The sequence below is a fragment of the Pleuronectes platessa genome, chromosome 22 (assembly GCF_947347685.1).
Source record: "Pleuronectes platessa chromosome 22, fPlePla1.1, whole genome shotgun sequence".
Lineage (NCBI taxonomy): Eukaryota > Metazoa > Chordata > Actinopteri > Pleuronectiformes > Pleuronectidae > Pleuronectes > Pleuronectes platessa.
In genome coordinates this window covers 984789-1012765 of record NC_070647.1, presented here as the reverse complement: position 1 = coordinate 1012765, position 27977 = coordinate 984789, and the positions used below count along the sequence as shown (strand labels likewise).

Sequence of the window (27977 nt, the reverse complement as noted above, 5' to 3'; positions counted from 1 at the left end):
CATGGTGCAGCTGTGTCTGTCCCCTACTGAGGATGTCACCTCCCCACTTGAGCGCTCAGAGGAGGGCACTGAAAGGCAGGAAGACCCCATGATGGCTGCTAACCCAAACGTAGAGCTGAACACCTTGCAGCTCAATCTGGAGGTCACCACGGTCTACAATGGCTATGAAACCTACATAGAAGATGGCCTCATCTGCCTTAAACACAAAGTCCGCAACTTGGAGAAAAAAAAGGTAAGATGGTGATGGCCTAGATAAAAAAAAAAAAGGTTTGGAAGCTGGAGAGGTAGAGGCAGGAACCTGGATTTCATCATCCATCTTGTGTGTCACCAGCTAAAACTGGAAGACTACAGGAAAAGGCTGACCAGGAGTGAGGAACTAAACAAAGATCAACTTGTAAGTCCTGGGAATGTAAATGCAACAAAGATATGACTTCCTTTATGCAGATATGTGTTCGGTGTGCTTAGGGTTTTTCCCCGGCCCTTGTATTTTGTTGTTTTCCAGGCGGCTGTGGAAAAGTATCAGGAGGTGTTGCATAACCTGGAACTCGCTCAGGAGCTACAAAAAACCCTAGACGACTTGACTCAGAGTGTAAGATTCTTTGTTGATCAAATAGTTTTGATCATTTGCTTGAAAAATAACATTTGCAGTGATGGCATGTCAAGTAAAGTTAGGTGCTTCTGCTGTGTTAAGCCGCTTCTCAGTTTCAAAGCAAAAGGTATTGCTCGAAACAAACCTTATGATCATATGTAATCAAATATGGGCTTTTTTAATGCATTTTTTTCTTTGGGTTATCTATCAGTCCCGTTCACTTGAACATGATATCCCAGGAACACTTTGGGAGGATTTATACATTTTTCGTTTGTAATTTTAAATATGTCCGAGGAAGCTTTTGATATTCCGAATGGCCTCATCCTTTCCCCTGGCACTATTTCTTACATTACTGCACCTGCTACCTTGCTAGATTGTTTACTCTGCAGCATCCATGTTACTGTTGGTAAGCAGCAGTGTTATCATGTCCCACTAGAACACCAACACACAGAACTTGCTGGAACTCATTGACTTCCTACGTTCCTCCATATGAAAACAGCATATCATTTAATGAGAATAATTAATGAATATAAATAACTAGTTTTGTTGTGTGGCATTTGTTGCCATGGATTGTGTGATGCTGCCCTCTAATGTAGCTTAAAGGGATTGTTCACTGAAGAGAAAAAATGCAGTCCATTATCTACCCACCATTATACTGATGGAGGGGTGAGGTAGGTGTTTGAGTCCACAAAACTCTTCTAGACTCTCAAAAGTAAACATTGTAGCAGCCAAATTCTAAACAATTGAAATAACTGGGGACCAAGACCTTAGACGAAATAAATCAACAGAAAAAAATATAACATGCCTTTTTATATTTGACTTGGAACTGTCATTTACACCGACTTTTAGACTTAAAACGTGGTGTAAATAACCTATTTTAATCCCTTTTTTAAAGTTGACCGCATAATAACATTCGGACTGCTCAATCAAACTCATGATTCCTGGTGAGCTTTTGAAGGGCTGGTAGGCATATATTTGTATTTTGGAGTGAGTCAGGCTAGCTGCTTGAAGTCTTTATGCCAAGCAAACCAAATTTACTCTCTAGCTCCATAGATGATGCAGGCAGTGTATAGTATCAATAATATTCTTGTCTAATCTTAAGTAAGGGATACAACTACACTTCCCATAATGTGAACTATTGTACTAATTTAAATTTATACTCTTTCATGCTCTCTTTTCAATTAAAAGCATTATACTAAATATAACCGTTGCAATATAATTTGCATGTGTGAATGGGTCTGCATTCACTTATTTCATTTCAACACTAGTAGACCAAAATGCTTCTGGATGGATTTGTCTCAGACTTGAAATCAATAAGACCGATTTAAACATGACGTAGCACATCAAACACTTCTGGTATTGTGTGTTCTTTTAGCGAAAATATACCATCCATTTTTTTTTTTTTTATGCAGAAATGGCAAATTCAACAGACCTCTACATCAGCAGTAGCATCTTTTGATACTAAAGAAGATTCAGCAGAACTCCATAAATAACCACATAAACCAACCCCATTTTAGAAAAATGATAGTCAGTGGTCGAACAAGTCTTGAGACAGATGAAATGTATCAAAATGAGGGGGGCAATCACATGCAAGACTTGATTAACATCCCACTTATTGATCTGATTTCCATGCTAAAAATACATTCTATTCTACTGTATATCATACAGCGCTAGATTTATACACTTCATCCACTGGCTGTGCTTAATATCCTGAAGTTGCTGAAAGCCCAGAAGAAGGCAGTGAAAAGGGAGCAGGTGGAAAAGGTGGAGGTGGAGAGGAGGCGTCTGGGAACAGTGCTTCAGATACAGAATCTTCTCCACAGCCTGCAACATGAGCATATTAGGAGAGACTTGCTGGTTGGACACAATCAGGCCCCCCACATCTCAGCCCAGCAGCTGTGCAGCCTAGGTCAGCTTGCCACCCTGCTGGGAGTCAAGAGGAATAACCAACTGAAGTAAGTTTGTCAGTGGTGTAGCACAAACATTTGGATGAATGACTAAATGCATCTGTAGTGGTTATTAGGATAACTGGTAATTAAGCATGATTTAAACAATCTGGCAATGTGACACCTTGTTTAGGGTCCTTGTCATGTTGAGTCCTTGGCATTTTAGTTCCATTATTTCCTTTTTGCGGTTTAAACAAGTCTGTGCTTCATCTCTGCTATTGTCTTGTTATTATTAATGATGATGAGATACTAATTTATTCCCTTCAAGTTACCCAAGGCTGCTTTACAGACTAAGGAAAACAAACTAATTAAAAATAAATCCAACCAAGAAGAGATAATAAGGCTTATTAACTTTATCATAGAGTGTGAGGGACTGACAGAGCCAGAAGAAGATGACACTTTCTTTTACAGCAGTCTAGAAAACATCATCTGCTATTTACATAGTTGCCTATTTTTATATTGCTGGTTCTTCCACATGATTCCCAACCAGCTGGCTATATAATGTGGTCTGGTGGCTGGTGTTTATTTTTTTTCCTTTATGACTGCTTAATTGCTGATGTATGTGGTGGGTGGTATGGCGGACCTTATGACCTCCTCAAAAACTTGGTTGTGTGTTCCCAGCATTCAGAAAGGTATCAATTAGTTAAATGTTTAAAGCAAAAGTTCAAATTTGATTAACGATATTATTGTATTGGATCATTAATAGTGAAGCAGAAGCTGTAACCTTTTTGCTGCTGGAAATTAAGCTAGTTCTAGGGTTAGTGTTAACACTGGATGTATTATGAGAGCTTGCTTCTCTAATCTTTCATATTTTCTAATATTGGATCATTTGAACAACCACTAAAATGAAATGTAAGAACTTCAGAGGCAACAGTTTAACATCTGAAATGACTAAATGGCCTTTTGTAGGACTTCAGAAGTCACAAATGTTTAGAAACCACCAGTTTAGTCTTTAAGAATGTGTTGTGGTTTGAAAAGCTTGTTCTATTGTGTACAATCTTCATTTAAAAAAAGTAAGCCATGAAATAAATTGACTACAAAATGCCATAATTCCCTCTGAAATGTGTGAAAGTATACTTTAGATAAAATAGAAATACTAAAATACGAGTACTTTCATTTTGTGAAATTCAATAATTGAGATTCATTGTATTGGTGTTGTGGAAACTGTCCAGAGTGTAAAAGTGGAATTGTGTCTTGGGTTTCACCACTGAACTAAATGGAGAACATGAATAGTCTATGAAAGAGTTGTAGGTCACCTGTGTTTTGGTAGCCTTAACAGCACAATACACATTCATTGAAGTTTGGAAAATCTGTATTATATAACGCATTATATAAAAAGTTTATGCAAATGTTAAACGGTAGTTTATCATTTATTATAAACTCATGTTTACTGGCTTTAAGTCTCCACAGCTGAGTTGCACTTAGCTTTCTTGCCACTATTGTCTCTTGGCTCCTTGGTGACCTATCTTCTCTGCACTGTGTTGTAGTTTAGGGGAGCAGATGGAACAGGCAGCTGTGGTGTTCTCGGACTTGTTGGAGGGGACAGACAAGCCTGTTGCTGGATCCACATGTGAGTATGCTGTATACATCTTACAGAGGTGTATGGCTCCCCTTCTTTTAACCTTCAGCAGGTCATGGCTTTATGGTGGTCCCATGCATATAATATGTCTGTATGGTTTGAATAAACAAACTATGTAGGTACTAATACCTGTCATATACAATAAAGTATAGACTTTTGTTTTGGTTTACAAAAACAATAAATTATTTCTCCCGTTGTTTCTAAAGTGTGCTTATTAGATTATTAACGTAAATCTTTATGGATAGATTTTACAGAAACTTATTTTTAAAAACTGAAATGAATCTTAATTTTTTCTTCTAGTTAAGCTGTTGAAAGAGGAGCTCACCAGGCTGTTAAATTGCAAATACTTCAGTTGTCTTCTACCCAACAAGACTCCTGAGGTGTTCCCGAGCAAAATCAGCCACAGCAGTAAGACCATGCTTACACTAATGGCCAGTGGGTGATAACTGTGCCAGAAATTTGAGCTGGGCATTAAAAACGTTAAAATAAGTTTTACTATGGAAATTAATGTATATATTTGTTTAGTCAGAAAATGGTGAATTGCAGATTCAGGTCTCAAGATTCATATTTCTTTCTGCTGTCAGCCATATCGAAGTCAAAACGAAATGAAACGAAAGTTTCTAATGAGGTAAGACCAATGATCTGTAAGTTTGCCAGTTTTACTTTTCAGATTTCTGTTTGTGTGACTGCAAATTGTTCCTCAAAATCCAGACTTTACCTGACTGACATGGAGTCTCTTTCCACTCAGAACTGGAGGGATGATTTTGAGGCCATAAGAAAAAGGGAGCCTCTTGACAACTGGGATATGGAGTGCCCAGTCCACAAACCATGGAGAGGAGCTGCTACTTATATATACAAAGTCCCCACCAAGAAACGATCCGACTGCAAACAGGTGAGATACCCTTATCTGACTCCCTTTTTAAGCCATCATTGTACAACCTTGATAACTTGTATTTAAAGATTTTTCCGTCTGCCAACATGCTTGTACTACTTATTCTAAAGCCCCTTTCAGACATGCACCTCTTTACCTAAATGTCATCGGCCTCATTACAAATTTAAGTAAGATGATTAATCATTTGATTTTTATTCTTTACATGGGTTAAAAAGAGAAATGACTAGAAATACAAAATGCACAATATAAATCACACCAAGTAGTTCTTAAGAGGTGGGTCTTTGTAATTTTTCAGGAGAGTCTGATTTGTTTTGGGGAGAGTTTCAGATGTGTGAGACAGTTATGGAGAAGGCTCTGTCGCCCCAGATTCAATGCTTGGTTCTGAGTAGAAGTGACAAGAGGTTGTCATCAAAGGAGCAGTGTGGTGGGACAAATTAGTGAGATAGGTGGGGGTCTGGTTATTGATTGCTTTGTGAATGAGTGTTCTGGATGAACTGGAGTTTGATGACATTTCCTATTGTACTGTAGAGAAGGCTGTTGCAGTAGTTAATTCTGAATGTGTTGAAGGCATGGATTTGTCAGCAACAGAGGAGAGTGTTGGCTAAAGGTGAACTTTATATTTGTTATACAAAAAGGCAGCTCTGGTGATTTGGTTGACCTTATTATTGTGGGAGCGTTAAAGGGATAGTTAACCCCCAAAATAAAAATTCACTCTTATCTACTTACCACTATGCCGATGGTGGGGTGGGTTTAAGTGTGCGAGTCATTTCAGGGGTAAACAGCGTTACAGCCAAGTCCAATACAATTGGTGTTACTGGGGACTTCTTTTTCAGATGTAAGAAAACATCATATTCGACTTGAAACAAGGTCATTTACACTGTTTTTAAGCCTAAGAGTCCACTGCCGGTAGTGGAGATGCTAGCGGACGTAGCCATCCAATGGTGTGCCCAAGGGTAGGTGAACGCACCACCTAGGAGGCCATCAGAGGACATTTAGGTTGGTGTAAATGGTTTGGAGTCGAATATAATTGTCTGGGCTTGCAGATACTTGGATGACACCACACAAGCAGTATGGAGGCATGTTGCATATATATATTTTTTTTCTGTTTAATGTCTGAAGAAGCAGTGGTAATTTACTTCAATTGTACTCAGTTGCACTGCTGTTTACCCCTGAGACTCCAGATGTTTTGTAGAGTCAAACACTTCAACCAGCCCTCCATCGTCATAGTGGTGAATGGATAATGAGAACATTTTCTTCCCATTAAAGAGACTCGCCCCTGCCTCTCAGACAATTGGCCTCATGTAACAACCGTTCATATGAACAGATGTAATTAAGTTGTGCATGTTGAGGAGAGCTTGTTGCATTCGCAAATGTTCGCTAATTTTTTTCATTTTTCTAACTGGTACGAACTGTTTTTTTTGTGGTGAACAATTTCTTCTTTATTTCAGTGACTGCTTTGGGCGGTTTCATTTCTACTTCTGCTGCTTAAAAGTCTAGAGATCCTTCTCTTCATCTCTGCAAACAGGACTTTAATCTACACAGGCTGCATTCATCATGTTTGCAAATGCCATAAACACACTTCTCTGTTGATGGAAGCTTTTGTTGAATCCGGTGTGGCATATTCGTACGAACAAATGTCAGAAATTTAGAATACTAACATGTTCGTACATAAGGCCCCATCGGTCTTGTAGCTGTTTCAAATTTCCGACTTTCCTCAGGGTGCAGTATGTTACATGTCAAGTGACAGTCATTGCAGAATCTCATAATTCAAGCCATTTGATTTTCAGACAACTGGGGCCTCGTATAACAATAAATAGGATTTATGCAAAGTGTGTATGCACGCACACAAAAGCTGGGAATCGTGTGTGTTAATTAAAAAGCGGCATTATAAAACTGCAGTGACTCACCTGGAGGCAGTTTCCATTTACAAATGGGTCCACCTTGAAATGTGCATACACACCTTTTTTATATTATATTACTTGCTTGTTTGATTTAAATTTGTTTAAGTTTGAGGCAACATTAAAAACAGTTTTCTGAGAGTTGTAACAGTTCAGAGCAAAACCAGACCTTCTCACTGTTAAATAGCCCCGATCCCTGCTGTCCCGTCTCCTTAGCTGTACACTGCTTACAGACTCTCAAAGTCCAGTCTCTTAAAAACTGACCGAGGTGCTGAGGGTACTTGCATGCTATGCGAACAGTGTCAAAACGAGACACAGATATATGTTGGGCTTTTCCCTTTTTAACAGCCATACACTTACCCAATGTGAGACACTGTCACCAAAGGCAGTAGCGGGCTCTGCGTCTAGCCATGTTGGTTTGTGATGTGATGGCAAACACGGGTAACTTCATGCTTCTTCACAGACTGGTTTTTGTGTAGACGTGTAGGAATAATGCAACGATCGATCAACGTGTTGAGCTCATACGCCCGGTGTTTTTGGCGCATTAAAGAATTAGTGCAGTGGCATTTAAAAACACAGGTAGCACTCCTCAAAGCAATAGGGCCCTGCACATCCATAAAAGGTAAAGGAACCTGCTGATCAATCTTTTGTGAACCATTGTATCAAGTGACAAACCCAGAAGCACAACTTTTTTGACACAGGAATTTAGGGACTTGTGACTGACCAATTTGGTGGTCAGCAGTGGTATCATCCCTAATAAAAGAATGCATAGTGGTAATGTATTGCTCCATTATGAACAAGTACACCACAGTACTGCAATGTTTATAGCATCTGGATCATCTACTTCACACCTTGCCCAATTGATCATGACAATTGATGACATCCTTTCCTCCACCCTAGGATATCATTTACCATATACCATTTGAAAAGTCCTACTTGGTGATACAGGCATAATGTTGTCAAAATCAAATCTCTTGGTTTTGTAACTCTACTATTGTATCGGAGCATAATTTGCTCTGAGTTGGCTGATATCTTTTGTAATTGTAGGGTTCTTATGGAACAGTTTTGACACGCATATTGTTTGTTTAAATTAATATTCACCACCTCACATCTTCATCACTCCTCTCCTGTCTCTATATTATAATATTTATGCCTGGGTCGAGTCTGAGTTTGTATACAATTGTGCACATTCTTCCATCAAGTTTGTTTTTATAGATCCCACTTTTGCATGAGGGTACACATTTTTGTGCATATGTAATGGTTATAAATGAGGCCCTTGTTCTCTAGCTGTGTAATAGAGCCTGACCAATAAGTAAGTAACAGCTCCCTATTCATTTAAGATAATAGTTTTAGTGTATTACTTGTCCAGTGGAGCACTTTCAAGTTTATTTCTGCTGTGAAATGTACTCAGCTACCTATCTCGTTATCATAATGCCAGGCTTATTCTGGATACAATATACTTTCAACTAAAATGTTTATTTATGCCAAATGACACACGTATCTGTTTTCTGAGCTTTCAAATATTACTAGCTGTGTAAATCAGAAAAAGTTTTTTTTTTTTTTAATGCCTTTTTAAACTGATCTAGTGAGCTGCTTGTTATGACCATTTCACAGAATGATATTGTTCAGCAATGGTGATCATACAACAATTAATGAAAATTATCCACAGAAAAAAGAGAAGAAAGCCAAGGGAGAGCAAAATGCCAAGTTGGTGAGTTCAAAACTATTTGTTTAAAATTGTACAGAAATCTACATCATACAACTTGTAAATGTATACTTGTGATTCTCAACAGGCAGTACACATGGAGAAGCCCTTGGTAGTTTTTAACTCTCGGTCTACCTTACCCAAAGACCCCATCCTGAGGAAGCAGCAAATGGAGGACTTCATGACAAAGATCCATGGCTCCTTCAGTTTCATGCAGGTGGAATTTGGCTGTTTGCAAGCAAAGAACATTTTATTCAATAACACACTTTTCACGTCTGCTATGTCACTAATGACAGTAACACATTTTTTTCTTTAGGACTCTGTCCTTGATAGTGAGAGCCTCTCCAATAATGGCCACCCTGGACTGAAGAGACAGTCATCTGGATTGCCCTCTCCTCTGGGTAACTTGGAAGTCACCTCTGTAATTTGACAAAACAATTCCAGCTGAAGGTGGACTAAATGTCGTTTTCTGTAGCTTAAAAGATCCAGTGTGTAAAAAAAAAAAAAAAAAAATCTAAATATCTATCTATTGGCAGTAATTGAATTAAAAATAATCCCGGTGATGTTTTCGCTAGTATGTGGTCACCTAAACTGTAACAATTGTTTTATTTACTCTAGAATGGGCCTTTTTTATATTTACATCAGGGGGTCTTCTCAACGGAGGCTGTCATGTTTATTACAGTTGTCCAAACCAAACACCTTTTGAGTTTTTCTGACAACTGAAGGCTCCCATTGGTTCTCTCTCTCTCATCTTTGGGAGGGTGAGGAGAGGGGTATTCAGCTGCAACATGCAACTACACCCCTAGATATCACTAAATCTTACAGACTAAACCTTTAAGAAGACTTATTATAATTTGTCACTTTTTAGCTATGTATTTTGATATTTTGTGCTAAATTATGTAAAGTAAATTGGGTAGTTCATTGAATTTTGTTGCCCCCTCCCCTTTCAGAAAAATCTGAGAAATGTTGAAGCAATGAACCTGCGCAAAATGCTCTTTTGGATGCATAGAGGAACATACTTCTTGTTTGCTCTAACTCCCTCCCAGGCAATCTATAGCTGAGTTTTTTTATTGCAGCACCAGCTTGTCATGCCCTTACGGTCGTCGCTTAGGAACAGAGCCACAGATGAATCAGTTCTTTGGTTGATTAAAAACATTGAAAAGAATTTTTTACATGTGTGCTGTTAGATGTTAGGTTGAGTACTTGCATTTAAAGAAATTATTCTGATGTCGCCTCGCTTGTTGCGTTGATTACCTCTTAGAAAAAGAGTTTGTCAGGGGAGAGCGTGGCCTAGGGGATAGAGCGGGTGTTCTGCAACAAGAAGGTTGCCGGTTCGAATCCCACTCTTTCCCATCTGCATGCCTAAGTGTCCTTGGCAAGATATTGAACCCCTAAATGGCCCCTCATAAATGTTGAGTGTACTAAAAATGTAAGTCGCTAACCCTAACTCTTTTGTAGGCCACATTTGAAGGGGCCTCCAAATATGGGCGTTCTAGTCGCTTTGACTCAACCAATCCTCAAATGCAGCTTCTGAAAAGGATGGGGCCCTGAAATGAGACACAGCATATTTTTTTTACTAACTGAATTTAGTTTTCAGAAAGCTACAGCCTTAGATTTTGGAATGTGATTTCCCGATGTATGATCTCTTTCCCCCATACTAAGTAGTTCAGGCAGACTTGAGAAGCCCAGCTGATGTCCTGCACAAAGCAATTCATGTAAGCATATGTATATCAGATGTGACTTAAGTGACAATTATTTGGACTTCACTTGACTTCATCCTCATCCCCCACTTAGTCCACCCCACTGCCTACTAGGCTTATGGAGCACAAGGCCAGACTGACCACTGGAGATCAGAGCCTGGAGTCCAGTAACCTGGAGCTCTCCGCAAAGGACACGCCCCATGTAAGAAGCAACTCATTTGTAAGCGATGCAACATGTGTCTAAATCCCAGAGCTCTAAGTGGCTGTTAAATGTCTCTTCTATGCAGGAGCCACTTCAGTTGGCTGATAAAAAGGTATTTCCCTCACCGCCACTTTACCACAGGGAGTCCATCATTTCTGTCTGCCTGGATGAGAGGAGCCATCATCGTGTAAATGGCCCTTCTGGCCACGTCGTAAAACCTATATCTGTTAAATGATGTAGATTGACTTTTAAACAATGGCTTTAACCTTTCTCTGTATACCACAGACACCTGTTGCTGAGTTTGAGCCCACCACATTACATAAGCATTGTCCATGCAATGGGGTGGGATATTGCACCCCTACCAGCCCTCAGGGACAGACTTTCTCTACACCCCCCAACAGGAGAACTCTCCCCTCTGCACAATTTCAGGACATCCATTCAGTAAGTCTTACCAAGGTGTTATTATGTTTTCTTTTTCTGCCATTTAGACCTTAAACACCACAGGTTTGACTCCTACCATAGAATTCTGTCACTTTCTAGTTCCGTATTGAAAGATGTGAATCTTTAAAATATGCTATGAAATCTAATTCATGAGTCAATATTTACATTTACAAGTAGGTTGGGCAGACAGACTTGGAGACTGTCAATACAAACGGTGCATCTCAGCTCAAAAAATGGTGGGATACTCTCGGTATTGGCATTATGTAAAGCAAGGGTCCATGGACTGATTGTAACCACCAAAGGGAAGCTGAGCTTACGTTGTGAGATTGGAGCCTGATTTTGATGCAAATTTAGTTGTGGGCAGTGGTGTATAAAGTACTTGAAAGCCGTACTTGAGTAAAATTACATATCTTAGCTGAAAGTGACTCCGGTAAAAGTTAGTCACCCCTAAGAAAATTACTTGAGTCAAAGTCTTAAAGTAGCTCATATTAAATGTACTTAAGTAACTGTTGTTGAAATCTGCTTAAGTATCAAAAGTTCAAGAACCAAATAAAAAATGCTAAGTGCTTTTTATAGTAGGCCTATTGAGGTTTTATTTCAACTGACAAAAAAATTATGACAAAATATATGTATAATTTTACAAATTTGATTTATGGCCTAGTGCATCTAAACTTCTAGGGACAACAAAGAATCAACACAACAGAATGAAAAAGTGCCTCTTGTGTTTCCCTGAGAACCCTAATAGACCACAGTATAACCTGGCGGAGCACCGAGAAGACGATCAAACTTGCAGAGGTGTAAAAAGTACTGAAATATTGTACTTAAGTAAAAGTACCTTTTTACTTTAATGAAAATTTTACTTAAGTAAACGTACCGATCTAAAATTCGACTAAAGTAAAAAGTAGTTTATTTAATATGTACTTCAAGTAAAAGTTACTTCCAACCACTTGATGGGGGGGGCCGCTCCTATACAGTGCAAAAAAGGGAGGGGTCATGAATCCAATCCAAAAACAGTTATTTTTTAATTAAAGGAGAATCTTTACAAATATAATTGCAATGTCAAACATTAATCATTTAACATTGGACACAACATTTAAGAACTTTTGGGAGGACATGTGAAGACATGAACCACATAAAAGTTAAAATGCCGCTGTCCCACTGTATATTTAAACTTTGGTCAACCTTTAGAGTCTACAAGAAGTTTGTAGACTAGCGAGTCTGAGCAGCAGCTGATTTTAAAGGTGAGTAGAGCTAGTATTTAGTTTCAGGCAGTGTTGTGCATGAACGAGTTCAAAAGAACGTGGTCATTGAATACGTTAATTTTTATGAAAACGTTGAACTTAATGACAAACTAGTGCTACGTTGTAGCACTAACGGTTCCGAGCACAGGCAATTTCAAGTCTGTTGCGGTCGGTGAAGAGAGAACGTTCAATGACCAAGCGCTCGTCTCCGTGTTGCATGAGTTTGCGCACTGCTGCAAGGGTAAACGCTTCACTTCCTGTAGCCAGCGGGTGGTGCTATGATTTAGGGTCGCGCTTGTCTTACATGTGTAGTTTGGACTCGATTGGACCAAATGTGTCCAATATACAGAAACTCGTGTTTTGATGGCATGTAATCACACTTTGACGCCACCCCACGGTCACACAGTATGAAGAAGAGTAGAAATTTGATAACTTTAGATCTCCATCTTGTTTGGATGACACTCATCTAAATTTTTATTTGATCCGATGAAAGCTCTACGACAAGTACATCAAAGTAAAAGTGTGGAATATGGCCACCAAATCTAAAATGGCGGGCTTCCTGTGTGGTTTAGCATATCTGTCCAAGAGACTAATTTCTTTGTCATAAAAAGACTCATGTCCCTATCGATTTTTGTAGATGTAGACCAATCGTAGGGCCGGGGCTGCCCTTTAGGGGGCGCTAGTCAGTTATTTTGCCACGCCCATTCCTTAAAACCATCTGAATATCTTCTGGGGGGGGGGCTGTTGATAAACACAGTGTTTGAGGGAGATGGACCCATGAACACGGAAGTTACAGCGATTTCATGTGTCATGGCGTGTTGATGAACTTTGATGGAACGCCATTAATAATCCGTATGATGAAAAGTCACAGTAATCGTATGCCTACATTATCAATGTCTTGAGACCTATTTGACACAGTTTGACATGGTTGTTGCTCTCATATTCATCGTATGGCATCCTTCGTGACGGTGAGTCCTAATGTCAATGGATCAAACAACAAACAATGATGTCAGATGTGGACCATGAACATGGTGAAGCCTGATCCTGGTTGCAACTGCTTCAGTGGCGATTTTAGTCTGAAATTTCTGGTGGGGCAATTTTGTATGACGTCACGTCACCGTCACAAAAATAAAGGTAGCTGATTATTATAAGCAGTAGGCCTATATAGACCCGTAACATATACTATGGGCTGCATTTTGAGTGCCAGCAGGGAGCAGAAATCCTATTCCAAATACAATTCACATGCTTTAGCGCTCAGCGCGACACAAACATGTGTGCACACAGACAGAAACACACACGAATCAATTGACTCCAAAACAAGACTATAATGCTTGTGAGTCAAGTTTATTCACACACACATTCACGCTACTTTGCATATAAAATATATTTTGCCACAAAGTACAGATGTATTGAGCTTTCTGCACAACAGGGCCATCTGGTTCTGGTGGGGCAGTGCCCCACGTTCCCCTAATGTAGAAACGCCACTGAACTGCTTCACACCTATCGTTGTCTACACAGATACTTTTGAATTACCTGTCGATTAAATGGAACCATTGAGACAAATGAGATGCTTATTTTTATGTTTGTAAATATAATATATTAATATCCCACCAATAACTAATTTGAGAAGCAGTGTAAACACAGGCTCTTAATTCCTAGGTAACACAAGTTTTGTCTTTGGCAAACCATGGTCTTACACTGCCCTCTAGTGATTTAATATTGTAGGTCCAGCAGCTTCATCACCTTCATTTGGGTCTCCACACTTTGCGACCCCGCCATTAATAATCCGCATGATGAAAAGTCACAGTAATTTTATACCTACATTATCAATATCTTGAGACCCATTTGACAAAGTTTGACATGGTTTCGCAAGGTGGATCAGGAGGAATACTTCAAAGTGTAAGACTTACCAAAAACAAGACATTTCCTGCTGCCACCAGGGGGTGCTGTCATTTTAAGTCACGATTTCTGTATAGAAGTCTTCAGGTCGCGACTCTTGTCTTATGTGTCTAGTTTGGAGTCGATTGAACCAAATATGTCTGAGATACAGAGGAGAGACTCTGTCAGTGCCCGTAACATTTCCGTGATGTAGCGCAGTGATTCTCAAACTGTTTGGTGCGCCCCACCGCTGGGGCGCGGAGGCATAACAGTGCGTGACCGGGAGGGGAAAATGCGAGGCAGAACTAATGTTTTGACAGCCGCATCTCTTTAACGGCAGAGCAGTAAACTAATCGCTCTGAAGCAGTAGCCGGGGCTCTGCAGCCCCTCTGCAGTGGCTCCCTGTGCAGTCTTGTGCATGTCGTGCATATTTTTCGCGAACAGTGAACTTTACGATCAGTATTCATATGTTGAGCGTGCACGCGAGAGAACGTCATACACTCTATGCAGCAGCTACCACTGCAGTGAGAATTGCCTTGCGCCTTGAACTCTGTTTTTTTTTTTACTCGGTAACGGATGTTATTTCCATGTAGCGAAGTACAATACTTCAAAAAAAATTACAAAGTACACAAAACTACTCAATTACAGTAACGTGAGTAAATAATTCGTTATTTTACAGCTCTGCAAACTTGACTATCTAGAGGAAGTAGAACCTTGTAACAAAGTTTCTGAAGGTGAACCTGCGGAGGGATCATTACCGGTACAGCCAGAGCTTAGTGTGGGTGAGATTCCTAGCGGCATAGTTCTTCACATACTGGAGTGTGTTCAGGACATTATCTGGACAGGACTTCATTACAGTAATCCAGGCGGTCGGTGATATAGCATTTAGGGGTCAATGCTAGGTCTGGGTGATATTTATCGCATAATTTTCCTACATAGATATTCAAGACATGTTGATTCAACATCGACAGAACTTTCCATCCATGTTTTGACGGACAACACGAAAAGCCATGATAATGACAATAGCGTCGTGCCGAACCAGTCATTTGTCTGGAATAGAGTTGCAGTCATGTTAGGTTGATGTGGAGCAGCTCAAGACATAATGTGACGCGCAGAGTAAGGACATCAGGTTCAAAGTGACTGATCCAACATCATTGATTAATAGCAATTTTAGAATACAGCACTACATTCGTAAGATCCCATGTGATTATCAGTTCATGTGTGAAGAGGGACAGAGACGAATTGACAGACAGAAGAACCTGCAGACATAAGTTCCTCCCGCAGATTATGACAACAGTGTTCAAATTTGGTGAAAATCTTCACTCGGACTCAAAGATGAACTGATACGATTTTGGTACCTGGAAGTCAAAGTTCACAGCGACCTAACATTCCTGTGAATTGGACATATTCGGACTGTCTGTAGGGAATTTCATAACATCTTCACTTGGACTGATTAGGTTTTCGGGGTCAAAAGTCCAGGTGGCCTCCAAAAGACCTTTTTGCCCTTTTTAATGTAACTCAAGACTGCCTTAGGGAAATCTTAAACTTTTGCAGTTATCACTTGAACCCAAAGATCAAGTGATTGTATTTCAGTGCTCTAAGGTCACAGTGACCTTTTTATATGAATCTGGAAAAAAAAATATTTGTTGGAACCTGCATTGGTTGGAGGTGACATTACTTCTAAGGTTTAAATTCTGGTCTATCTGGATTGAATCCAGCTGTTATTTTAAAACGCAGTCATATTGATTTATACTCTGCCACATTCAAGTATCTGTTGGCAAGGTGAAAAACTGATTGTATCCATCTTTATTTCTCCCATTCAAGCTATGATTAACCCTGACCAAAGTGGTGATGCATCTGAAACTGTAATGGATAAAATTGCCTGATTAATATCAACGTTGACAAACGCATAGATAAGCCTTGATTGAATTTCAGTCAGTGTCTAACTATTGTCACTTTTAATTCAAATTAACCATCTGATTTGGGAAACATAAAGTGTAGTTAGGGTAAATGCTTGAACCCCATTTATTGGTGGCGACTAAAACGTTCGTCATATTAGTGTAAAGGTGAATAGCTAGCCTGACGTTGTCATACTCACAATTCTAGTCAGAATGTGAGTCTGATACCGCTCCATTGGGCTGTGATTATGTGGCGTGTTTCAACCGAACCAGAAAAAAAAATGTCTCTTGTCTCAATTGGATAGACCTACAACCAATCAGCGCAACGTAGTATGTGACCTATGTTAAGCAACGCATTTTTAGTTATTAACTGACGCCGGGTTCACACCGGATGCTGAAGCAACGCCAAAGCGACTCTAAAGCGCAGCGCCAAGCCTTAAATAACAGCTGGCTTCCATGTACTCCCATGTTAAATCTTTGTGCGGGTCACAACGGAGGCTGAAGCGCCGCGCTGCGCCAAGGCTGCCTAGCGCCGTGCAGCGATCGTTTCGGCGTAGAGTGTATTTTTTGCGCTTTACGTGAGCGTATCGCGCCAGGAAACACACTGAAAAATTATTTTAAACGATATTCATGACATATTTTATGATATAAATTATCAAATATGCATCCCATACTTTGAATTCCCCTTCTGTTGTCCTGGAGTTTTAATTTTACCAACAGTACAGTGAGTTGTATGATCCTCGGAACATGTTGTATAAAGACAACACCAATAAAGACAAATGTTGGGACGCTGTTGCTTATTGTTGGAGCAACAAGTAAGTATATGCTTTTATACTACTGGATCAACGGGTGATATTATTAGCGCTGCCTGGCGGTTCAGCATCGCTTCAGCGTCCAGTGTGAACAGTCAAGCGCCGGCGCGATAGAGATTAGCGCGGCGCTTTGGCGTCGCCTCCGCGTTCTCTGTCCCTCTTCAAAATGAAGGCGCAGTCGATGTCTTCTAAAACAGACTCAATGGCAGCATCTACACATCTCAGCTCTCCAGCGGCAGGCATGTTTGTTGAAAACGAATTCAACCCAAGCGCACTTTGATGACGTGGTTGATTACGTTACTGTTGATCATCTGTCCATCATCGTATAAAGCCCACCCTGCCAATGTGATTGGTCTGAACAGCTTCTGTCCGGAGCATAATTTCTCCCCAATGGAGCGACTCCAGACCGAACTTCCCGACCGAAAATGTTGTGGGCGGGGCTAAGTTCGTCTGGCACCCAGGCTAGTGAATAGCCTCAGTTATCCCAAAATTGCTTTTAGAGTTTCAACATGATAGTCCTCCTGAAAAAAAGAGAGGCAATGCTAAATGTTCTCACCAACGTCCTTAAACTCAACCGAACAAAAGAGCACTGAAGAATAATCCAGTGACACTTGAGTGAACAAGCTTGTAACGCACTCTGAACACAAGTAAGTTTATTTATGTAGCACTTTTCGAGAAATACACAATCATACAAATAACAAGCACAATAAAAACAAATGGACCATTACACAAGGTTAAGGTTTCCACAGTGTCCACAGATCTTAGACCAAAGGGAGAGAGTTCCAAGGTTTGGGAGCCACAACCGCAAAAGCACATTCTCCATTAGTCCTAAGTCTGGATTGGGGAACATTCAGCAAACCCCAACCAGAGGACCTTATAGACCTGCTGGTGACATAGGGCTGCAGCAGATCTCTAATTTCGGCAGGTGCCTGACCATGCAGAGTGCTTTAGGTGATCACAACAACTTTGAATTGGATTCTGAATTGAATGGGAAGCCAGTGAAGAATAGTCCGAATCGGTGTCACATGAGACCTTTTTAGAAGACCTTGTAAGGAGTTAAGCCGCAGCATTTTGGACAACTTGTAAATGATCCAAGAGAATGTTTCTAAGCCAGGTGAAAAGTGAGTTGCAATAATCAAGATGGGACGATGTAATAATAATAATCAAAGTGTTTTTATTGATTTTCATATTCAGACATCAGACATCCCATCCAAGACAAAATAGTAGGACTCAAAACATACATCACAAGTACAGGACGGTACACAGACAGAACAATAACAAGACAGATCCTACTACTAGACATCAGACATACCCACCACCCGTGTAGTCCAGACACTCTCGGGTTAAAAATAAATACATAAATAGAAATGACAACAATAATAATAATAATAAATTTAAAAAAAATTAATAAAAAAAAAAAAAAGGGGAGGGGGGGGGGGTTCAGAAGCTGCCAATTATGTTGGAGCAGATGAAAACTCACGTTCAAAATAGGAAATAAAAGGCTGCCAGACCTTAGAATATCTCTTAGTGTTGCCCTGCAAAGTAAATCTAAGATGTTCTAATTTTAGGTGTGTCATCACCTCCTCTACCCACCGTTTGTGTGTTGGCGGTGCTGCTTTTATCCAGTTAAATAAGATCAGTCTCCTGGCCAACAATGAAGAGAATGCTATTGCTTTCCTTTGAGCAATCGTTAATTGCGTTTCCCCTGGTGCCACACCAAAAATGGCTGTCAGAGGACCGGGCTCTATATTTTTGTCGTAGATGGATGAGAAGGTTTCAAAAATGTTGGTCCAAAACTCTTTGAGCCTGGGACAAGACCAGAACATATGGCATATGTTGGCTGGCACCTGTTTACATCTAGGGCAAGTCGGATCAACTCCCTGGTAAATTCTTGCCAGTTTGTCCCTCGTGAAATGAAGTCTGTGTAACACCTTAAACTGTATTAATCCATGTCTAACACATATAGAAGAAGAATGTATTAGTTCTACTGCCCATCTCCATTCATCGTCCGATATGTCCAACTCTAATTCTTCCTCCCATTTCCTTTTTATGTAATCAAGGGATGGGGAAGCCACCCTCTGGATATTCACATAAAGCATAGAAACTGTCCCTTTAAGAGTCGGGTCCATGTCCAATAGCCCATCTATCCACCCACTCTGTGGTAGTTCAAGGGATGAGGAGAATGTCTTTCTCACAAAATCTCGAATCTGAAGTAGTTAGTCCTTAAGGGGATTCCATATTCCTTCTCCAGCTGAGCAGCAGACATAAATACACCATCTTTAAACAGATTTTTAACGCATTCCACCCCAGCTCTATACCATTCCCTAAACGCTGCTCCCCCAAGGGCCGGAGAAAACAAGTGATTGCCATAAACGGGAGCAGATAGGAGGGCGTTTCTGTTTTTAAAATGAGTTCTGAATTGGACCCAGATTTTGATAGTCACGTACAACAGGGTTGTTTGTGTAAAGGTGTTTGCTTAAGGGCAGAGGAGCACAGACCAGGGAGCGTAGGGATACCGGGCTAGATGCATATCTTTCCATATGTACCCACACTGGGGTTTCATCATCATTTAACTGTGAGACCCAAAACAACAGCTTATGTAGGTTAGCAGCCCAATAATAATGCATATAATTTGGTAGGGCCAGGCCGCCCTCTTCTCTCTGCCTCTCTAGGAACTCTCTTCTTATCCGGGGGACTGTTTTTTTTCCAAATAAAGGTAGATGTACATTTATTCAGTTCTTTAAAAAAAGATTTAGGAATGAAAATTGGCATTGCCTGGAATAAAAACAGGAACCGTGGCATTACAGTCATTTTAACAGAATTTATCTTCCCTGCTAATGATATTGGGAGAGATGACCACCTTTCCATATCTAATTTTGCCTTGTCCAATGTTACTTTAAAGTTATGATTAAATAAGTCTTTGTATTTACTTGTTACAGTAACACCTAAATAGGTGAATTTATCTTTGTTTGTTGTAAAAGGATAGGCCTGGAATGATAGTCTCCTCGCCTGTTTATTAATTGGGAAAATAACACTTTTTTTTCTAGGTTAATTTTATAACCCGAAACCCTCCCAAAGTCTTCGATAATATCCAGAGCCACCGGGATGCTTGTGACAGGGTTCGACAGGAAAAGGAGGAGGTCGTCAGCGTATAGAGAAAGTTTATGGTTTTGCATCCCCCTGCGTATTCCCCCCAGTCCAGCAGCATTCCTCAGCATTATTGCAAGGGGCTCAATTGTCACATCAAAGAGCAGGGGTGACAAGGGGCACCCCTGTCTTGTTCCCCGAAACAGAGGAAAAGGATCAGATATTATACTATTTGTTCTTACCATAGCCTGGGGGTTCGCACATATTATCTCAATCCACAAACGAAAATTAGGACCAAATCCGAATCTCTCAAGGGCCGTGAACAAATAGAGATACTCTATTCTATCAAAGGCTTTGTGGGCATCTAAGGATATCACAATCTCGGGCTCAATGTTATCCTCGGCCGTGTATATCACATTAAAAAGGCGACGAAGATTACTGGAAAGTTGTCTGCCAGCAACAAACCCTGTCTGGTCAGGATGTATTATCTTACTTATAACAGGCCCAATCCTAGCTGCCAGAACCTTGGTCAATATCTTATAATCACATCCAAGTAGACTCACCGGGCGGTATGATCCACACTTAAGTGGATCTTTATTTTTCTTAAGGAGCACAGAGATCATAGCCTGTGACATTGTTTGAGGTAAAGTTTTTCTGTCAAGGACCTCCTCATATACTCTACAGAGCAGGGGTATCAGTTTAGAGGCAAATGTTTTATAAAATTCACTCGGGAACCCATCAGGGCCCGGCGCTTTGCCTGTCTTCATGTCTCGAATCGCATTCTCTATCTCCCTTGCAGTCAGGGGACCCTCTAGTCTATCCCTATCTGCCCTCTCTAAGGATGGCATTTCCAGATTTTCAAAAAAATCCTTCACTCGCCCCCTGTCATTTACTTCCGAAGTATAAAGATCCTTATAAAAAGACTTAAATTGGTTGTTAATACCTTTCTGATCTATAATCTTATTCCCCAGGTTATCCCCTATCTCCACTATCATACCAGCGGCTGCTGACTGCTTCAGCTGGTGGCTGAGGAGCTTACCTGCACGCTCACCATGTTCATAGAAATCCTGTCTCGACCTAAGATATAGATCCTCCTCACGCCGATTTATTAAGATATCATACTCTGTTTGGAACAAAATACGTTTTTTGTGTAGCTCCTCAGAGGGAGCCCTAGAATTTGCCAGGTCAACTTCTTTTATTGCCTTTGTTAAGTCTGTGGTACGTTTCATCTTTCTTTTCCTTTCACCAGCATTGTATGAAATTATTTGTCCTCGAATATAAGCTTTTAAGGATTCCCACAAAATGGCACTGCTTATGTCGGGGGTGTCATTAAACTCTAAGAAAAAAACTATTTGCGAGTTTATAAATTTGGTAAAATTATCATCTGCCAATAGCCTGTTATTAAGGCCCCACATTCTCTGAGGTGGCGTGTTTTCTGGAAAGTGAAGTTTCAATATGACTGGGCTGTGGTCGGATATTACTATACCAGAGTATTCTATACCTGTTACTATAGGGGTCAGTTTATTGTCTAATAAGAAGTAGTCAATCCTAGTATACGTCCGATATGGTGGGGAATAAAAAGAGTACTGCCTGGAGGTTGGGTTTACGTATCTCCATGGATCAAATATACCATATACCTTACAGAAGGAGTTAATGCATTGCGCTGATTTGCTCAGTACACTGGGTGTTTGACTAGAGCGGTCCAGAGTTGAATCTAGGACACAATTCAAGTCTCCCCCTAGGATCAGATTATGAGTATCCAAATTTGGTAATAATGAGAATAGGTCCTTAAAAAATTTAACATTATCCCAATTGGGTGCATATATGTTTGCCAGAACCACTGGCATATTGAATAATTTTCCAACTACAATAACATACCGACCATGTTTATCTTTTATAGTGGTTGTTTCTACAAATTGTACATTCCTGTGTATGAGGATGGCCACTCCCCGACCCCTACTATTGAAATACGAGTGATAAACCTGATAAAATCCCCCCCTACAGAGCTTGAGGTGGTCCCTGTTCAACAAATGTGTCTCCTGTAGATATACTATCTCTACTCTCTGGTCTCTCAAATGTGAAAATACCTTACTCCGTTTAGCTGGATTATTGATCGCCCTTACATTCCAGCTCATCAGTTTTGTGGCCATTCTGCTCGGATCCATGTTTGGTGCCATGTCAGAAGACTGTGGCCTTTGGCAACAAAAGCAAAAAAGTTAAAAGGAGGGGGTCTGGAAAGGAAGGGGGGGGCATCACACACGCAGACACAGCCAATACATAACACATAACATATATAAACACTAACCCAAATATAATGCTCTTTAGCGAGCTCTCTCGTGGCCAACCGGTCCACCATCTCCTGCACACCAAGCCTACCGTGTGCAGCTCCGTGTATATCGCTCTTAGTCTGAAAAGTATAACATCACCCTTTTAACTTATTCACCTAATGGGAAAAACAAAAACAAAAAGGGGGAGCTCTCCACAATGAGGTCCTGAATAGGGTAAAGCAGTGAAATAAAAACAAAAAACAATGCCATAAAGGGTAGGCAACAATAGTCAAGGGGGAACATTCAACCCTCAAACCTTGAATAGAGTAAAACAGTAGTATGAGGGAGGACAACAGTAGCTTGTAGAAAGATGAGGATTATAAATATGTATACATATCTTCTTTTTAAATATACACTGAAGCCAAATATTTTGTCAATGTTGTCAGGACTGGTGAACAATATCCTGCCTACATTAATCCCCCAACCAATTCAACAGTGTAAGCATGTATAGTATCTACTCAGCCAGAATCAGATCCGTCTATAGGTCTCACCCGGGGCTCAATTTCTTCTTGATGTAGTCCACAGCGTCTTTTGGGCTCTCAAAGCTTTTCGTTTGTCCTCCTTCTGGCGTAATCACCAGTGTTGCCGGGTAACGTAGCCCGTATCTGACCCCCGTGCAGGTCCGCAGGAGGCTTCTTGCTTCTCTGAAGGCTGCTCTCTTACTGTTTACGTCTTGGGTGAAGTCCCGGAAGATGTGAATCCCTCCGCTCCGACCCTCGGGTGTTCTCTCCATTTCCCTCGCCCTTTTCAGTATCTCCTGTCTCTCTGTGTAGTAATGACATCTCACTACAAATGCTCTCGGTGGGCCTCCGTTCCCGTCTCGTCTCGCGCCGAGTGCCCGGTGCGCACGGTCCAGCGTCAGTGCCGCCGCTAGACCCAACTTTTCTTTCAGTAAGCCCGCCATAAACTCCGACGGCTTTTTGCCTGCCTCGGCCCCTTCTTTTACCCCCACGACACGTATGTTGTTGCGCCGTGATCGCGCCTCGAGATCCTCACTGCGTCCCCTCAGCTTCAGTATCTCCTTCTCCATTTCTTTCAGTCTTGTCCCCATGTCGGTTATGGTGTCGGACTGATCATTTAACGTTTCATCTACCTCATTTTTCCGTTTGTCCATCCTATCAGCCAGACTTCTAATTTTATCAGCAACCAGCTTCACCTCCCCGCGTAGCAACTCAGATTGGGCTCTCGTGCTCTCTTCCAAACTTTTGGTCCATTTTTCCAACTCGGTTGTCATCTTTTTTCTTCCTTTTTCTATCTCTTCCTTACACTTTGCGATCTCAGTCTTTGTCTCCTCTCTGTATTTCGTAACCGCAACGTTGGCTTTTTTAATCTCGGACATCATGTCCTGAGCCCACTGAGGTATGCTGTCGGCTTGTGATGGGCTAACACTGTCCCTGCTAGCTAAGGAGGCTACGCCGCTAGCCACCTGCTGTTTCTCTCCACCCGTTCGACTCGTTCGAGTCGTCATTTTTCGGTCTAAAAATGTACTGAAAGCGCACTTGCTAGTACCGGAACAAAACAGTATTCGTTCACTCCCCCAAACTGATAACAGTATGGCGATATTAATATTTTTTGACAACTTTTACACGGAGCCTCCGCACGCACGTCTTCAAACGGCAAAGCACATCCGGAAGTCCGGGACGATGTAAAAGCATAAATGAAAATGTCCATCTTTGCTTGAGAAACAATGGGCCTGAGTTTTTCAATGTTTCTCAGCTTGAAAAAACAAGAGCGATCAGGCATTTGACATGTTGGTCCAGAGTCGGGCCTGGTCTGTAGTGAAACCTAGATTTCATACAAAGACAATCCCTTAACTTCGATCCAAGACTGGGAGGGTCAGAAATGAGGACTTCTGTTTTTATCTGCATTTAACTGCAAGAAATTGTCATCCAGCTCTTTATAGAATTCAGGAAGTTATTTAAAACTCATTTTAGCGATGTACAACCTGAACCTTGAAATATAGTTCTGAATGGTACCGTGCAGTTTCTTAACTATGATATCCATGTTCTTCTCTCTGTAGGTCTTCAAGGTGAATACATCCTCTCCCCACAATGGGGAACTGAACTACAAACCGGAGTCTGAAGTTTTCTCTGAGTGCAGTTACAGTACTGCCAGTACACAAACCCCACCTGAGTTTGCTCCCTCAGAAGACGAACCACAGCCCAGTATGTTGAACCGATTTGGGGTTTCTAAACTTTCAACTTACTTGGGTTGAATGGTCAGTAGTCGCTTGTCTGAAACACATTTTGTGGTTCATCTTCTCTCTAGTGTACCAGTCAGATTATATAGTGGGAAATGATGTGCAGATGTTCCTGTCCCCTGGCCGCTCAGGAGGAAGCGTGTGTCGACCTGGTCAGTCATACTACATTAGAGGATCGGTGAGAGGTATGGCACGTGGCGGCAAGGGACTGGCACAAATTTGCTTTTCTAGCTGGCATTGAGGCATCTATTCTCAGCTTTCCTATTTCTTAATAGATTTTCACCACTTTACCTTCTTTTTCTAGACCGCTGTTCAGAGTTTGTTGTTGTGTGTCACATTCTGTCTTAAGTAGCACCTTGGGCTGAAATCAATCTTACTTAGGTAGTCCTGAGGCTTAACACTGATTTGTGTTCCACGGCAGGAGGATCCTACATTCCCCAGGCTCATGTCAGGGATTCTGGTCCTGTCCCCTATGCTGTAAGGGTAAGTAAATCTGTATTTGTCTATGCAGTGTCCTTATTGGCTCTGGGACTTAGAAAGTATTGTAACTAGTTTATGAACTTTAATCTCTTAACTGGGTTTGGAATATAGACCAGCGGCCAAAACTGTAATTGTCATTCCCATTAAAAATGTATTTTCAGTAAACTAATGGACTAGGACATGTTATTCCCTGATGGGAATGCCAAAAAAGTTAAAGGGATAGTTCACCCACAAAAGTGAATTCAACACTATGCCGATTGAGGGGTGTTTGAGTCCACAAAACACTTGATGAGTCTCAGGGGTACGAAGTGTTGGCGCAGAATCCAATACAATTGAAGTAACTGGTGACCAAAGCTTCAGATGTAATAAAACACGCATCTAGTTTGGTCACCAAAGTGTCCGCAAGAGGAGAAGAAGCCAGGAAACTCAATTTATCATTATAATGGTGTGTTATGTAACTGAGCATGCTTGTGCTCATGCAGCGAAGAAGCACATACTTGGACTCTGCCCTGAGGTATAGTCACTGCTTTGACTGTGTATAATGTATGACAATTCCTCTATGGTACTTTCTCAGGACCCTGGATACCAACACAAAAATGAAGGAGGGAGGCCTAACTCTAGTGGTGAGAACCAAAGTTGTAACTTATCAGCACTGCTTTCTTGTAGTTTGAAACTTCTTATGTGGGGCTTATGAATTAGTAAATTTTTCTGCATTGGAAGCAACACAATTTATCAGTCTGAATTTCAATAAACATCCCTGGTATCTGGGAGAAAAACGTCTTGTTTCTGATGAACAGAGTTGCATAAATCATTTGAAATATTGTCATGGGCATGAAGGGCCAGGCAAAAAAGAACTTTATTTGGGGTGATGAAAATCCGGTTTGTCGGGATGAATTCAAAGCGGTCGCTTCATAACAGCTCGCTGTCCTGACTTTAATCATATAGTGTGCCTGATTGTTGAGGTAATGTTTGATAAATTCATGAAATTTGATTTAATTATGGATGGGATCAAACTTGTGTTCAGGGGCTGTTTCAAACCTATAATTGTCTTTTCTCCAACTCAATGGATGAGTTGGAATAACTTCTTTCCCATTACCCCTTAGTTCAGTTTGTTTTCCCACCAAAAATGTAAACGAATGCATTGCCTAATAACCAGGTTCTTTCACTCTGATCCTTGGTTCGATGGGTCTTAGTTGGGAGTGAGAAACTAAACACAAGATGATCCTGAAAAGTCCCCTATCTACCAAAAGAAGACACTGCTCTTGATTTGCTTCTTTATTGGGGGGGGGCGGACAATACTATACAAGTTGCATACTAGTCAAGGTCTCCATTCATTTTTAAGCATCTGTAGTGCATGGTAGCCATAATTGCACCCTTTACCCTGCTTTTTTTTGTTGTTGCTCTACAGCAGCATGGAGCGACTGTTCCCAGTTGAGTAGCCCAGACCGGGAGGGATCCTTCACCATTGTTGACTCTGGGCTAGGGGACTCATTGTCGGTCTCCACGGTGGAGGTCTCACTTACTCCCCACAGTCAACACCACCCTGCAATGTTACCAATGCAACTCTACCCACTCTCCCAGCCTCTGCAAGTGGCCTTTACTGCCTCTCGCACTGACAATTTTGCCCCGTGTAATCTGGACCAACCTATTGTGTTTGACCAGCTACACAGCAATCTGGGGGAGATGTACGACACCCGTGTCGGCCGCTTCACCTGCCCTGTCAACGGAACCTATGTCTTCATCTTCCACATTCTGAAGCTCGCCATCACTGTGCCGCTCTATATCAACCTCATGCGCAACGAGGATGTGATGGTGTCAGCTTATGCCAATGATGGAGCCCCAGATCATGAGACAGCCAGCAACCACGCCATCCTGCCTCTCTTCCAAGGGGACCAAGTTTGGCTTCGTTTGCATCGTGGTGCTATCTATGGCAGCACCTGGAAGTACAGCACCTTCTCTGGCTTCCTATTGTACCAAGAATGAACTGCTTTTTTGTTGTTTTTTTTTACAATAAAGGCCATTCATGACAAGTGTCAGTGGCCAAATTATATAATCCGTATTCCAGTTAACAACTCCATTTGAACGGGGGATTATATTTATCAAAGGTACTTGATTGGTTGTGCTCAATTTGATTGCGATACCAGTAAAACTGGGCCTTGACCACATCATTTTGCTCTTGCACTTAAGTTGTTCAGTCATTTGCTCAATGGTTTCAGTGAAAACTCTGTAATGTTGTGAATTTGTCCCTTTTTGTAATCTGAATGGCTTTTGATTACAAGAATGTGGAACATCAAATTAACCGACTGTATGGCTGAATTGTATCAGAACTTCACTTGAAGCTGAACTCTACCATTGCTGTGTATGAATCTGAAAGACTGATTGGGTGGTGGGTATAGTGTCAAACACTAAGCCATATTGTCTAGAAAGATAACTGTAAAAACATCGACGTGGTCCCTTCATTTTCCGAATGTTAAATAAAATATGAGCAGTATTGTCTGTTTGTTGTTTTTTCAATTACAAATGTATGGACATTGATTGAGAGATGCAGATATTGAGAAATGCATAGATATCTAAAACCTTAAAGATTCTTAATTGTAGGCTATTCAATATGCGCATCCTCAATGAATTGCAAAATGGATACTAATAATGGTCAGAGGTTTCACAGGCACTGTTATTGCACTTTGGTTGTATGTCAGGACTGCCCGTAGGGAATTTTATTTCATTTGGCACGATTCACTTCAGCACACCTGATTATAAATTGGAGGTCAAAAGGTCAAGCTCACTGTGACCTCTTAAAACATGACTTGCCTTGTGAACGGGATATTCAAAAGGAATTATTTCAAATTTATCAGACCTGTTCACTTGGACTCATGGATTAACACTGTTTTTGGCCTCTTAAATGTGATATTTCTAGTGGCCGCTTTACTTCGTTCCAACATATATACTTTGTCTTGTTGTGAAAACCCAATGTCGACACACTTCCAGGAAGCAGGTAAATCTTGAAAGGGTTTATTTTCGAGTTCCATCACAATTTACAGACTAACCTTATACGTCCTTTACCGAATTGGCTATGCTGTCTTTAACTGTCTTTTCCCAGTCAAA

At 40.9% G+C, this 27977-nt stretch overlaps 1 protein-coding gene across 1 annotated transcript; it reads left to right on the top strand.

Moving 5' to 3' along the window:
* The first annotated feature begins 1 nt into the window (after position 1).
* On the top strand, positions 2-26858 carry caprin2 (caprin family member 2). Its single transcript, XM_053415434.1, has 19 exons — positions 2-232; positions 332-394; positions 503-589; positions 2306-2544; positions 4023-4105; positions 4415-4494; positions 4785-5006; positions 8574-8615; positions 8698-8826; positions 8926-9010; positions 10272-10324; positions 10404-10511; positions 10597-10698; positions 10818-10952; positions 24216-24360; positions 24464-24632; positions 24809-24878; positions 25450-25498; positions 26284-26858. The coding sequence occupies exons 1-19, from the start codon at positions 2-4 to the stop codon at positions 26856-26858; spliced, it is 2667 nt and encodes an 888-aa protein (XP_053271409.1).
* The last annotated feature ends 1119 nt before the right edge of the window (positions 26859-27977 follow it).